This window comes from Eumetopias jubatus, unplaced genomic scaffold (genome assembly GCF_037043125.1).
Source record: "Eumetopias jubatus isolate StellerSeaLion01/CBP00866 unplaced genomic scaffold, mEumJub1_p1.0 scaffold_13, whole genome shotgun sequence".
Taxonomy (NCBI): Eukaryota; Metazoa; Chordata; class Mammalia; order Carnivora; family Otariidae; genus Eumetopias; species Eumetopias jubatus.
This window is the reverse complement of record NW_028274819.1, coordinates 108,165,844-108,179,651: the sequence shown is the minus strand read 5'-3', so window position 1 is coordinate 108,179,651 and position 13,808 is coordinate 108,165,844. Positions and strand designations below refer to the sequence as shown.

The 13,808-nt window shown below is 42.4% G+C and overlaps 2 protein-coding genes across 11 annotated transcripts in view; one reads left to right on the top strand and one right to left on the bottom strand.

The window, feature by feature from the left end:
- The window catches only part of NPAT (nuclear protein, coactivator of histone transcription), a 55,100-nt gene extending 50,661 nt beyond the window's left edge, over nt 1–4,439 (bottom strand). For both annotated transcript variants that reach the window (XM_028105879.1, XM_028105880.1), the window contains exon 1: nt 4,255–4,439. In XM_028105879.1, the coding sequence (XP_027961680.1) occupies nt 4,255–4,291 (37 nt within the window). In that variant the 5' untranslated portion in view covers nt 4,292–4,439. The remainder of the gene's footprint in view (nt 1–4,254) is intronic.
- A 223-nt stretch (nt 4,440–4,662) lies between these two features.
- The window catches only part of ATM (ATM serine/threonine kinase), a 119,322-nt gene continuing 110,176 nt past the window's right edge, over nt 4,663–13,808 (top strand). For 3 of the 9 annotated variants that reach the window (XM_088017734.1, XM_088017728.1, XM_088017735.1), the window contains exons 1-6: nt 4,663–4,853; nt 5,220–5,405; nt 6,916–7,028; nt 9,036–9,133; nt 9,216–9,328; nt 10,728–10,873. In XM_088017734.1, the coding sequence (XP_087873860.1) occupies nt 9,062–9,133; nt 9,216–9,328; nt 10,728–10,873 (331 nt within the window). In that variant the 5' untranslated portion in view covers nt 4,663–4,853; nt 5,220–5,405; nt 6,916–7,028; nt 9,036–9,061. Of the gene's footprint in view, nt 4,854–5,219; nt 5,406–5,755; nt 5,955–6,915; nt 7,029–9,035; nt 9,134–9,215; nt 9,329–10,727; nt 10,874–13,808 lie in introns of all 9 variants that reach the window. The other 6 variants (XM_088017730.1, XM_088017729.1, XM_028106043.2 and 3 more) reach the window with 6 other exon arrangements.

The window sequence follows — 13,808 nt, the reverse complement described above, 5'->3', positions numbered from 1 at the left end:
GACCCAGAGATACATATGCAAATAACTGTAATACAAAGCAAAGGTGGTAAGACGATAGGACTTATTTTATGGGAGGAGAGGGAACTGAGAAAGTATTACCAACTTGGGGAAAATCATGAATGTTACAAAGAAGAGGTGAGTCTTGAAGGATGTTTGGGGAATCCCAAAAAAGCTGATGAAAAGTATACATGGAGAACATGTTTGGGGGACGTGCCCAGTTTGGAGAAAGCACAATGTACATGATGGAGAACAGCTGGAGAGGAGATACAACTGAAAAGAGAGAACGGGTAAGGATCTAAAAAAGCGGTAAATGTCATCAATGACATTTTTATGAATAAAGAGGATATAAACATAGTCTGATTAACAGAAAACAGAGTAACAATCTGACTAAATGACATATCCAGTAGGCAAAAAAGAAATGTTATGATCAGAGCTGCACTTCTGCAGATATTTACTAAATATTTATAATGTCTTAGCTACGTAAAGGTGAACAGGATCAGTGGCTCTTGACCTTTCAGGTGTGTCAATTCTGATTCTGTTTGCCTTCAAATCTCTTCTTCCTCTCTCTCTTGCTCTGAGCTGTGTGATAGGAAACCTGACCCCACGCAGGCAATGTTTCCTAGGCTCCATGTCAGCTGGCTTCTGGCTGTGTTCAAACAATGGGAAGCACGGCGGGGGGGACGGGACTGGATGGCAGTTGGAAGAAGCCATGTAGTTTTCCTCCCATCTCCTCTCTGCTTTAGTAGATTCTCCTCTGTGACTACTGCTCCCTCACCAGAAAAGTCTACTTTCCATCTTCCAGCAAGAGAACCAGTCTCTGGACTGCTTCATTTCTCCTAGTCCTCCTGATTATCACAGTGGCTTCCTGCTGTTGCTGCTGTACGAGCTGGCTCACATAAGCTGCTTGTCTTCTTAGTTTTTCTATCACCAGTGTAACCAATTCCCTCATTAGATCCCTCCACCTTAAATACTCAAATACTCAGATCGGTTTCAGTTTTCTCGAATGGATTCTGACTCACACAGAAAGAACGAACCTATTTAGAAATCCAAAAAACGTTCTGGCCCCTTCACTCATAAAAACGCCCCACCTGACGTAAACCTTTACAGTTTTAGGGGCTTCCAAGAACTTTCAAAGCCTGTCTTATTAATCCCAGATCAAGAAAAATGAGGACAAAAGTTAAGTTTCAGTTTGGGAAGATGAAGTTCTACAGGTGGACGATGGTGATGGTTACAGAACAATGTGAATGTACTCAATGCCAAAGTGTACACTTAAAAATGGCTAAAAAATGGGCGCCTGGGTGGCTCAGTTGGTTAAGTGACTGCCTTCAGCTCAGGTCACGATTCTGGAGTCCCAGGATCGAGTCCCACATCGGGCTCCCCGCTCAGGGGGGAGTCTGCTTCTCCCTCTGACCCTCCCGCTTCTCAAGAGCTCTCTCTCTCACTCTCTCTCAAATAAATAAATAAAATCTTTAAAAAAATAGCTAAAATGTTGCATATATATGTCATGTATATTTCACTAAAGTAAGTAAACAAGCAAAGCTAAAACAGGGTTAAGTAAGGGTTTCACAGAAGTGATATACAAGGCTGCTGAAGCACTTAAGGAGACATTTATAGTTACACCTGCTAGGAAAGGTTTCAGAGACATGGCTTCCATTTGGAGAAACTCCAAGTAGTTGGCATGGCTGCAGCACAGGGCAGACACTGAAAAGCTGAGATCAAGCAGGAGGGGCAGACAGGGTGAGTTTCACAGAGCAGCCTGTACAACACACCGAGAAAACCGAAGTGGTGTCCCAAAGGTAATAAGCAACACTTTGATGTATTTTGGCCTGTACAGTATTTACAGAGATTCCAGCAAGACAACTGCTGGATGTCGCTGAGGAGCAAGGGCTGGTTACATGTAGTGAGGTTCAAGTCAGTACGGTATGTTGAAGAACGAAAGGCAGGCGGGAAGTAGAGTTCATTCTTTGATTTGTAAAAGGGTGACACAGAGCATTAAATAGAATTAGATAAAATGCGTGGTGAGGCCTAGGTAAAGTATTTTGGGGTTTGTGTGTGGGAGGGGCACATGCCTGAGGGTAGAGAAACTTAATTATGTGAACTCTAAGGGGAACTACTTCTCTATTCTTAGCATTTAGCAATGTCTGATACTAAGCACCCAAAGACTTCTTTAAAGAACATTACAAAGAAAAGGAGTCAACAAAAAGAGAGGTGAAGACAGGGAGGGGGTACTGAAAGAAGAATCATGACAAAATAATGAAACTGTCACAATTTTAAGCCTCTAAGTTTTGGAATTACAGATCTCTGTGTGCTGATACGAGCTTCAAGACATAATATTAGAGTAAGAATAAGTGTGGGGAGACTTTTTTTTGTATCATGTATTCTTTTGCATAACTTGAAATTTTGATAAACTGCACAACTTTTTCTTTTAGAATATGTGTAGTATGAATGCTTTAGACAGATTTTTCTTAACAGTAAATATCAATAGCATGACTGTATCAGAAGCGATGACAGAAGTCCCAAAGAAGGCACAAGGGAGGGGCATATTAAGTAGAATTGGTGGCAATGGAATGTGAATGACAAAGAATTTTTAGGGTAAGAAACAATGAATTTGGAATTTTTATCCATTAAAGAAAGTAGGAGTCAAGCAGAGCAGCTGGTTTGTGGAGAATACAATTTGGTGTGAGTTATTCCAGGCAGAAAATCATATTGCTTTAAGATAAGTTGTTATGAACTGGGGATGATTTTACCCTCCAGGGAACATACTGCCAAAACCTGGAGACATTTCTTTTACTGTCATAAGTGGGGGGGGGAGTGGGGTCTTATTGGCATCTAATGCATAGATGCCAGGGATGCTGCTAAACATCTATGTTTCACAATGCACAGGACAGCTCCCCAAAATAAATAATTACCTGGCTCCAAATGTCAATAGGGCCAGGGTGAGAAACCCTATTAAAAACTATAGTTACTGAAACTGGAGTGGATTACCGAATTGCTAAAACTCAAAAATCCTTAAACTATATGCCAGGAGGAAAAAATCAGGTACGCCAATGTTATCTTGAACAGTGTTAAAGTCTACTTTAAATGGGTTTCCATATAATCCCAGTAAATGTAACAACTACAAGACAGCCAGTTTTTTCTCACAGACATAGAGGGAGAATAACTATTGATAATTCAGTTCTGATAAAGCGGGCAAAAGATTAACCACACATTAAAATGTTAATTAAAACTTAAGTCATTAGTTTCTCCAAAAAGGGCCGTGCAACCGTTACCCTCTCCTGTTTCCTGCAAAATGTGCTCACCAAAGGCCCCGAGCACAAAGGCCAGTTTTCCGGACAGGCTGGGTATTTAAAAAAGTAAGACAAACGGGATTTTTCTAACAATAGGGTAACGACAGTAATTACTGCGGACACGAAGGGAAGTTTCATCAGAGATGTTTACCATTTACTCTCAGGGGTGTCGGGTACGAGGTCTGCAAACCGCGGGCTCGGGGTCTGAGCTTCCGAGGGCTCTCGCTCCCAGCAGCACGACCCCCTCGATTCCTCCCGGGGACACACAACCACAAAACCCGTTTCCCCACACAGACGGCACTCCCCGACAACAGGCCCGTGACACCAACCGTCCTCAAATGGAGGAAAAACGAACAAGTGGGACTACCACACGTTCAACTGGAAGGCATTTTCCTCTGTGAAATTTCTGGCCAGTCGATAGATGAGGAATGGCTGCAGTTTCACAACATGCAGATGGCATTCCAGACCCCCTACGCTGCACTACTCACTGCGGGGAGGGAGGGCGAGGGATGGACCGGGAAGACCACCCCCGTTCGCCCCCAAATTCGTCGTCGTCGGGGCGAGTTACGGGAAGGACGTCGCGAAGGTCTCTCCACGAGACCGGCCGGCTCGGGGACGGCCTCGTGTTCCCTAATCTAGTCCCAGCTCTGACAAGTCTCCTTCCGGGGGTCCCGACCAGGCGTGCAGGCCTGGCTCCCCCTCCGAAGCCGGGCCTCAGGTGTTCCGCCCCGCGCTTCTCCTCGGCCCTCCCCTCGCCACGCAGCCTCCGCGGAGCGCAGCCTCCGCACACAAAGAGGCGCACGCCGCCCGAGCGCCCGGCTCAAGGGGAACCGCCGCAGGTCTCGACCCGCAGGCGGGGAGGCAGAACCCCAGAGCTTCCCCACCCCGGGGAGAACCTTTGGCCCCAAAGGTCGTTCGGTCCTGCTCAGCCGGGTCCACTACCCGTCCCTCCCGCGTCCGCGCTTACCCAGTACTAGTCGCGCTATGTCCGACGGTAACAACATGACCGAAGCCGCAGCAGGCACCGCCACAGGAGACGAGATTCAGGTAAAACCCAACACAGCGACAGCTCCTGCGCCGCATCTCCCGGTTCCAGTGGCGGCACTGAACCCGCGGCAATTCGTCCCGCCTCTTTCGCCCCGCGTCCGCCAATCGCTTCCGCCGGAGAAAGAAAGGCGCCGAAACGAAACCCGCCTCCGTTCCCCTCGGAACTGTCGTCACTTCCGTCCTCCCGTTCCGAGGGGTGGGGCTGAAGGTGGCGAGGAGGTGGGACGCAGGCGCAGTGGCCGGAGCCAGGGGGCGGGCAGCGAGCGCAAGGACGCACGCCATTGGCGGGTAACGCGCAGGAGCGTTTGCTCAGAAGAGCCGAATGTTTTCGAGGCGAGCGAGCGCAAGAAGCGCGGAGCGTGCGGGGGTCGGTGCGCATGAGCAGATGGTACCCGCTTCCGGGCGACCCTGACTTCTTCCTCGGGAGGCCGTGGCTGCGCGGTCACGCCGCGTTTGAACCGGAAGCGGGAATAGTGGGTGTCCACCTGGCTGGAGCCGCTGGGGCCGCGGCGGGGGAAGGCGAGTGGAGCCGGGATTTAGGCTGCAGCCGCCGCCGCTTTAGGAAATTCCGCTTTGGCTGTGCGAGTGCACCGTTAGGGGCGTGGAAAGCGGGCGGGGGCTTCTGCGTCGGGGGACTGCAGGGGTGTCCGAGCCGCTCTGCGCCAGCCCCCCCGACGAGCGGTCTCGCCCGCTGCTCCGGCGCGGACCTTCCCTTCTCGCTGCACTGCCTCTCTCCCGCCCTCTCTCCGAGGCCCTTGCAGACTTGGCCTCGAACCTTCTTCCAGAAGCCCCGTTGCCCGCTCCTGCGCGTCCCCTTTCCCTGCCACTTCACGGCCCCGATTTAACTAGATGACTAACCATGTTTTCACCCCTTTTGTTGCTTAGTTTTAACCCGCGAGCATCTCCTGAGGCTTAAACTAGAGTGGCGTGGTTAAGAGCACGGACTCGGGAATTTCGTTGCTGGACTTGGAATTTTGGCAGACATGTGGGTGACCGCGCTGCCCTGTCTCCCTTGAGAGAATCCTTGCCCGTGGTGAGCCCTCAAGAGCGTTCGCTGCTGTTTTTAACCAGGTACCGAGAAGTAAAAGGACTCTTAGAGCTCAGGGTGATCGTTGAAGGAGAACCGTGATCGTAGAGCTAACGAAGTTCTGCGAGGAGACCTCGAATTGTTCAGTTGCCCCCAGGGGAGGATGGGGGAGGCCCTCCAGACAGGAGGAGAAATGCGTGTAAAGACACAAAGCGTGGGAGGTTTCAGAAGCTGAAGAGAGGTCTGGCGTTGAACGAAATAAATGTGGGCATTTTCAGCATGTTGAGGTCTTAGGGATGGATGAGATCACACTGGGAGAACATCGGTGGGAAGTAGGGAGACAGAGATAAGTCTTTTTTTTTTTTTTTAAAGATTTTATTTATTTGTTTGACAGAGACAGACACGGTGAGAGAGGGAACACAAGCAGGGGGAGAGGAAGAGGGAGAAGCAGGCTTCCCGCGGAGCAGGGAGCGCGATGCAGCGGGGAGCCTGAAGCGGGGCTCTACCCCAGGACTCTGGGATCATGACCTGAGCCGAAGGCAGGCACTTAACGACTGAGCCACCCAGGCGCCCTGACAGAGATCGTTTTGCAGGTGTGGGTGAAAGGGGAACCATCAAGAGAGACCTAGGAAGCAAAGGAAGGAGTGGTGATTTGTGATATTTACTGAGCATCTGTTGTGTTCCAGGCACTGTGGCAAATCCCTACATGAATCTTTAACAACTTTGAGGGAAGTTCTAGTATTGTTTTTTAATTTTATTGTTGACAGATCTGAGGTTTAGAGAGATTAGCTAATGTGTCCAAGGTTATACAGCCTGTAAGGGGCAGGGGCAGGATTTGAAACAGTACAATCTAACAACAGAGCCCACACTATTACTCCAGAAAAGAATGGCATGCCAAGGGCAGAATTAGATGCAGGAAGATGCGATGTAAGCATCATTGTCAAATTATGCAAAGCAATCAATTTGATTGAAATCTAAAAAGGAAGGTGGGACTTGCCACTTAAGAGATTGTTGTTCAGGAAGTATGTATGGTTTCAGTTGCATGTTGGTAGGGGGCTTGTATCAATTGAATTCGACTTTATCTGTTTACTCTTTTACTCTGACTGCTCTGTAGTTCCTTCGTTTTTTTCAGTTCCTCCAACATACCGTACACTTTTCCATCTTAGGACCTTTGGGTAGTACTAGTCTCCTTTCCGAAAATATTAGTCCTCTAGCTCTTTCTCTGATTGGCGCCAATTCACATCTTGGCTTTGTTGTAAACTCTGCTGAGATGCGTTCCCTGGAAGCTTAGCAAAAGTGGTCCTCTCCATTGTTGTTGTGTGTTGGCCTCCTTTGAGTCATATATCATACTTTGGAATTAGGCATTGATTTTTCAGTGTACTTGTGTATTGTCACTCTCCCCCACCAGTTATGACTGCAGAAGGGAAGGAGTTGTGTCTGTTTAATTCATTATGTCTAGCTATCCCTAACATAGTACCTCAAACAAGTAGTGGCCCTGTAAATATTCGTGCATGTATCAGTGAAAGAACGTTTCCTGTTTTGTTTTCTTCAAAGTAATCAATCTTTGAGAAACAGAAGAGAGGAACACAGAAGGAGACAAATAGAAAAACCACAGCTTTAGAAAAAAAAAGGAAGTTTGGGGCTGCATCTTTCTGAAGTGTCACATGGTCAGTAAACCTGCATTTTTTTTTTTTTAACGTTATAAAATCTTCAGCATACTTAGAAATAAACATGCCTATGTTTATAGTTCTTTGGATGTGGATATTGTTAAGGTGTTTTCATTGGTTACAATCCCAGTTTCATTTTCCTTACTGACTCAATCAAGAGGGTTTTAAACCAAGATTGAGTATGAAGGGGAAAGAGTCCTAGATAAAACCATAAGGAATGGAAAATAAAAATAATAGCCCTTTTCCTCAAGAAGTTTACAATCAGATGAAAAAGACCTTTGGGTAAATAACAGCTTATAATCGACAGCAAAGTAAAGGATGTTGTAATAGGGATAAGAGAGTCACAACAACCAATGAATAAAAATGGAGAAGCAAATTAGAGCTACCTACCAATGAACTAGGTAGGCTTATTAGGTAGTGTGTTCTCCCTGAGTGTTTAAATAATTTTGTAGGAGGGATTTCTTCCTTTATAGGAGGATTAGACGTGGTCTCTCAGTTCCAATTTTACGACTGTGAGTTAAACAACAGCAAAGATACATACTTGATCTTTAAAGGACGAGTGGAGTTTATATGAATGGATGGGAAAAGGACTCTCCTTTTTCCTCTTGAGATATGTCAAGGACAAAAAAAGTATGTTTTTTTGTTTGTAAACGTTTATAGCCTAACAAAAATGAAACTCCTTTGTAACAAGAGTCAAAAATAACGACACAAAATGCTTTTTTTATGTGAATTTTTTTTTAGTGGTTATCAAAGGAAGGTTTCGTATGTCCGAAAACTTAGGAGGAGGGCTCCTGCAGTGGCATTAAGGCACAGTAAAATGTAGTTTGTTATTGGTACTATAGTATTTGATTCCCTTTTAAAACAGGAGCGGAGGGGTGCCTGGGTGACTCAGTCGTTGAGCATCTGCCTTCGGCTCAGGTCATGATCCCAGGGTCCTGGCATCGAGTCCCGCATCGGGCTCCCTGCTCGGTGGGAAGCCTGCTTCTCCCTCTCCCACTCCCCCTGCTTGTGTTCCCTCTCTCGCTCTGTCTCTCTCTGTCAAATAAATAAATAAAATCTTTAAAAAAACAAACACAGGAGCATAATTGTCCTTGTATTTTTATGTTTTAAATGAGAACCATAAAGCCAGTTGAGACTTAAGTGTTAGGCAAGGCTTACTAGCTCTGATAACCTCCTACATAGCAATTCCAAAGCATAAGCAGTTTCAGCTTTTGGCTCAGCAAATGACATATCTTGTCACTCCATGTAAGAGTTAAATAGTTAAGCTGGTCAGTGTTAAATCCTTAAATGCTCTTTTCCTTTTTTTTTTTTTAAGATTTTTAAATTTATTTTAGAGTGCGCATCCACTCGGGGTGGGGGGTGGGGAGGAGGAGAGAGAGGGATCTGAAATAGACTCTGCGCCAAGCATGGAGCTCGTCGTCGCGGAGGCTTGATCTCATCACCGCGAGTTCATGATCTGCGCGGAAACCAGAAGTCAGACGTGCTTAGCTGACTGAGACCCAGGCACCCCTTTCTTTTCCATATTCTTTTTTTTTTAAGATTTTATTAGAGAGAGAGAGGGAACCCAAGTAGGGAGAGTGGGAGAGGGAGAAGCAGGCTTCCCACGCAGCAGGGAGCTCAATGCAGGGCTTGATCCCAGGACCCTGGGACCATGACCCGAGCCAAGGCAGATGCTTAATGACAGCCACCCAGGCGCCCCTCTTTTCCTTATTCTTGATCTGGCTGTTTTCTGTTGATCTTTTACATTTTAATTTAATTGTGTTTCTTAGAAAAGGTCTCAGAACAATAAAGTATGTGTTTCCTATTTTTATCCTGCTATTGCACATAAGTACCCATTTGCACGTTGGGGCTTTGTTTTGATATACTCTAAGAAAATCTCACTTGAATGTGGAAACATTAAGAAAAATCATTGTATGTTTGATCATAATGTGCCTCTAATTGTACAGTTTGATCTGACTATAAATACCACAATTTGAAATAATTTTGCATTTGTGTGTTTTTATACAGTGATGTGCTTTCTGAAATTCTGAACCATGAGTTTAGCACTTAATGATCTGCTTATTTGCTGCCGTCAACTAGAACATGATAGAGCTACAGAACGAAGGGTAGTAAATTACTGAAATTTAATCTTTTCTTGAAAGGAGTGTGTGATTGGGAACCCATTACTGTGTTCTTTTTCATTTTCAGAAAGAAGTTGAGAAATTTAAGCGTCTGATTCGGGATCCTGAAACTGTTCAACATTTAGATCGACATTCAGATTCCAAACAAAGCAAATACTTGAATTGGGATGCTGTTTTTAGGTATTCCATTCTCTTTTTTTTTTTAGACTTTATTTATTTACTTGAGAGGTCGCGAGCACAAGCAGGCAGAGGGAGAGGGAGAAGCAGGCTCTCCGCCGAGCAGGGAGCCCACTGTGGGGCTGGATCATGACTTGAGCCCAAGGCAGATGCACAACCGACTGAGCCTCCCAGGCGCCCCCCATCCTCGTTTTTTTTTTTTTTTTTATTGTCTTTATTTTTCTCTTTTTATTTGTTGTGATATTTTTGTGTATGTCGGTCTTATCTTTGCTTCCTATATACTATTGTGCCTTGCATATAAAGTTGGTGCTTAATATTTATCTGAAACATGATTTTTAAAGGATGTTCATATAGAAAAAGTTTTTAAGCCATTTGTTCAATAAAAATTCTCAGATCTCACTCAAGATTAGAGATAATTCCTTTCATATTTGTTCGAGTTTATTTAAAAAAAGACTTTCGAATTTGAGAATAAAATTAAGTTATAAATGCTTTATTATTACTTTTATATCTTTATTGCTCTGAGTAACTGCTACATATTAAATTATAATTAAGAAAACAATTACAGAATAATTTCTATAGGAATGCAGTTAAAAAAATCAGGCGTTGGAAAGACAATTGATTGCTAGACTGGAATGCCAAACAGAATTGATGCTTTTTTACATTAAGATATAATTTTCAACTCTGAAGTCCATTTGTAACTAGAAATGGGTTGTAAAACTTGGGAAAAATGAATAAAATATTTTAAACTAATGTAGAATACTGGGAAGCTTGAAATAACATTTTCAGTCAAGGGGGAAGTATATTCACTTGTTCTTAAGTGTTTAGAACTTTTATTTTTACCACTTACTTGGTACTGGATGGACTTACAGATTTCAGTGCAGATAACATAAAAAATGCATGCTTCTTTTTCTTTGGTTACTTAATTTCAAATACCACCAAAATAGTTGCTACCTAAAGGTGAATATTATTTTGCATAAGCTAATCAGGCAGGTCCAGTAGGCACCTGGCACTTCCAACTAATCATGAATATCTTCTAGGCAGGCTTCATTCAAAGGCCAGAAACATTGCCAACTACCTGGGAAAGGGTTGGGTTGTGTACAAAATAACAAGAGAGAACTGAGAGCCCTAATAGCATTGTAAGTGTTTAATAATAAAGTGAGAAAACAAGCAGTAAAGCAACCAAAAATCATGGAGGTTACAGTCTAGAACTTTGCAGAACGGACTTTAAATTGGTATTGTGGGGCTGAGGCCTTGAAAGAGAAAATTATTTTATTTAGCTGGTACATTGATTGCAGCATCGTGGCTTGAGAGATTCTCTTTGTGGTGGCATAAAGGACTTTTCAAACTTGTAATAATTTAAGCATTTAAAAAGTTTCTGAAATTCTACTTTGTTTTCTTGAAGATTTTTGCAGAAATACGTTCAGAAAGAAACAGAATGTCTGCGAACAGCGAAACCAAGCGTATCAGCCTCAACACAAGCCACTAGGCAGAAAAAGATGCAAGAAATCAGTAGTTTGGTCAAGTACTTCATCAAATGTGCAAATAAAAGTAAGTGCTATTATTTATTATAAATAGCTGGTTTAAAAGGTTATTGTTGCACGAGTTTGGTCGGAATATGGTGAGGTAAAAGTTGGGTGCTAACTCTAATTTCTAGTGCATATAATGGTTTTTAATATATGATTGGTTCAAATATTTGGAGGAATTTATGCAAGCATGGAATGATAGTCTCCAGGTTGGAAGGATTAAAAAATTAGTATTCCAACTATGCATTCTTCTTGGATCCCCTCTATTTGTTCCTAGCACTTAGGTAGCCTTAATGATCGAACATACCTTTTAGGGTTTTTTTCCTATCTTTGAATAGCTTTAATAGTAGTGAAACCTGTCTCCTTTGTTACTGCTTCTGCCTTCTGATATAATATAGAAAAATCCTAATAAATTTTTTCAGAATGATATCCTTTGAGATATTTGAAGTTAGCTGTGACATTTCCTCTGAGTTGTTTTCTCTAAACAGATGTACTTCCTTCAGCTCATATGACCTAGTTTTTGTGTCACTCTCTTCTGAATTTTCTTCAGTTTAATTATATCTCAAAGTGTAGGACTTAATTATAGCTATATTCTGATTGGTACAGAATGGAGCAAGACTTGTATATCTTTTATGCTATACTTTTACTGATTCATTTTGCGATCACATTAGCTTTCTTGGCAGTCAAAACCCACCCACTTAAGTAACACTATGCCCACTGTTGATTAAAAAATACAATACCCAGTGGTTTTTTGCTCTTGATGAGCCACATATTTCGTGTTTTGAACCGGGGCGGTGGATGTTTTAAAGAGTTGATATTTTTGACCCAAAGTTCAGGATTCCAGTAGGCTTATGTAAAGAAATGGGCTTCATACAACGCTGAAAGCAGGAAGTAGAAATGTTTTGTTTAGGGACTCTTGGGCTCAGACTTTGTTTATTCTTCACACATAAAGATGTGGCTTTGTGATACCAGGTGTAGTTTAAGAATCAGAAAAGCCATTGAATCACTGTGTTGGACACCTGAAAGTAACATAACACTGTATGGTAACTATACTGGAATTGAAATAAGAAACTTAATGAAATAAAAAGAATCAGAAAAGCCCAGTGTTGGTAAACATTATTAAGTAGAAGGATATAGTTGGTTAGTGAATGATATTTTGGAATGGTGGTATGAAACTTGAGTTTAAAAAGCAATGGTTTAGCAGAAATTTAGTTTTCCAGCTCTGAGGTGCCAGTTTGTGTGGACAGTGGCAAGCCTGTGTCAGGGACTCCGGCATAGACAGAGGAAAGCTACGTTGAAATACCCTGCACCTGCTTTTGCCCAGTATGATAGCCCTGCATTTATTAAAATTTGTTCTTTTGGCTGCTTGGGTTCTTAACATTGGGTTCTTAACAGATTTTAATATGTACTTGCAGAGTTATTGAGAGAAAGATACCCAAGCCCATTTGTTGCCCACCAGCAAAGTTTGCAGTGTGTAATTTTGCTTTACGGTGAAAAAACCTTCAGTCACAAAATTAACAGTGGGGATCACATTGGGAAATGTGAAAGTGTCACTGTCGGTTTAGAGGAATGAGTAGATGAAATGATCACTTTAAGATTATTTAAATGGTTGAAAAGTTGTGTTTTTATTTGCGATTTCTTTCAAGTTTGACTTTGTAACTTAAACATCTTTAATCTCAGAACAAAACCAGAGCATTACTATCATATCCTCTCACTTTATGTTTTTCAAAGAGTTGGGGAGTTGATGGGAATTTAAACACATGTCCAGACTTAGCGTTGGTATTCAAGGTATGATGAAAGAAACAGATTCAAAAAAGATAGCTGGGAAGGAAGCAATAAGCAAATATCATTCGTTCTTTTATGTAGGTGTTTGCACGAAGCACAGATGGAGCCTAGAGAATAGAAAACCCATGTAAAATGTTTTATAAGGTTCCTTAAATTCTCTTTAGCCACGGTAGTTGTCCTTTGGAGGCGGATTTTTGTAGAAAAGAATGTCAGCATAATTCTTGAAACCTTTCTCAAATTTGGTGGAGGAAGGAAATTTGTTGAGATTAAGACCATAGGGAAATATGATTTTATCGTGACATTAATTTATGCAATTAGTAAATGTTTACTAAGCAAATGCTATTTAGTACAGTTACCAGGCTGTGTTGCTTTATAGAGATTAATTAATTCCTTAGGGATGTTATAATATAGCAGATGTTACAGTTAAGAGAATGTTGTAAGGACTGTAAGAGAGGGGCACAGGGTGTTACAGCAGAGGAACATGTGATTGCACATTTCATCATTGGTCAGGTGCCTGAAAGTGTGATATAAGCCACAAGTAAAAATGATACGCACTTATGTCAGTGTTTACTTATTCACCATAGTTTGATAAGAAAATGTTAAACTCATAAGAAACCGCTAAATATATAGAAAATAATCAGATATACATATGACTTGCTATCTGTTCATAGCTTATAACAAAAAACATTATATGCCGTTTTAAGATTGTTAATATTGTGTGATTGTTAATAGTGTGATTTGCTGAAAATAAAAGACAGTTTTGAAATGTCCTTTTGTTGCCTTCAAGAATATATCCATTAATACTGAATTTTTAGGACCTCTAATAAATAAAACTGGAAATATTACAGCCTTTCATATTTATGACACAAATGCTTTTGTATGATATGAAAGTAATTTTGTTTTCAAAGCCAAATACCCTCCTTACAATCTTTTTTTTTTTTTGAAAGAAAGAATGCACGAGTTGGGGGGGGCAGAGGGAGGGGGACAAGCAGCTTCCCTGCTGAACAGGACCCCGGGATCATGACCTGAGCCGAAGGCAGATGCTTAACGACTGAGCCGCCCAGGCTCCCCATCCTCCTTAAAATCTTAGGTTATATTAATGAATTCATTCTTTGTAAAGTACCAAGAAACTTTGGATCATTTTAGGTCTAGTGCCAGAAATTGTGAATTATTAA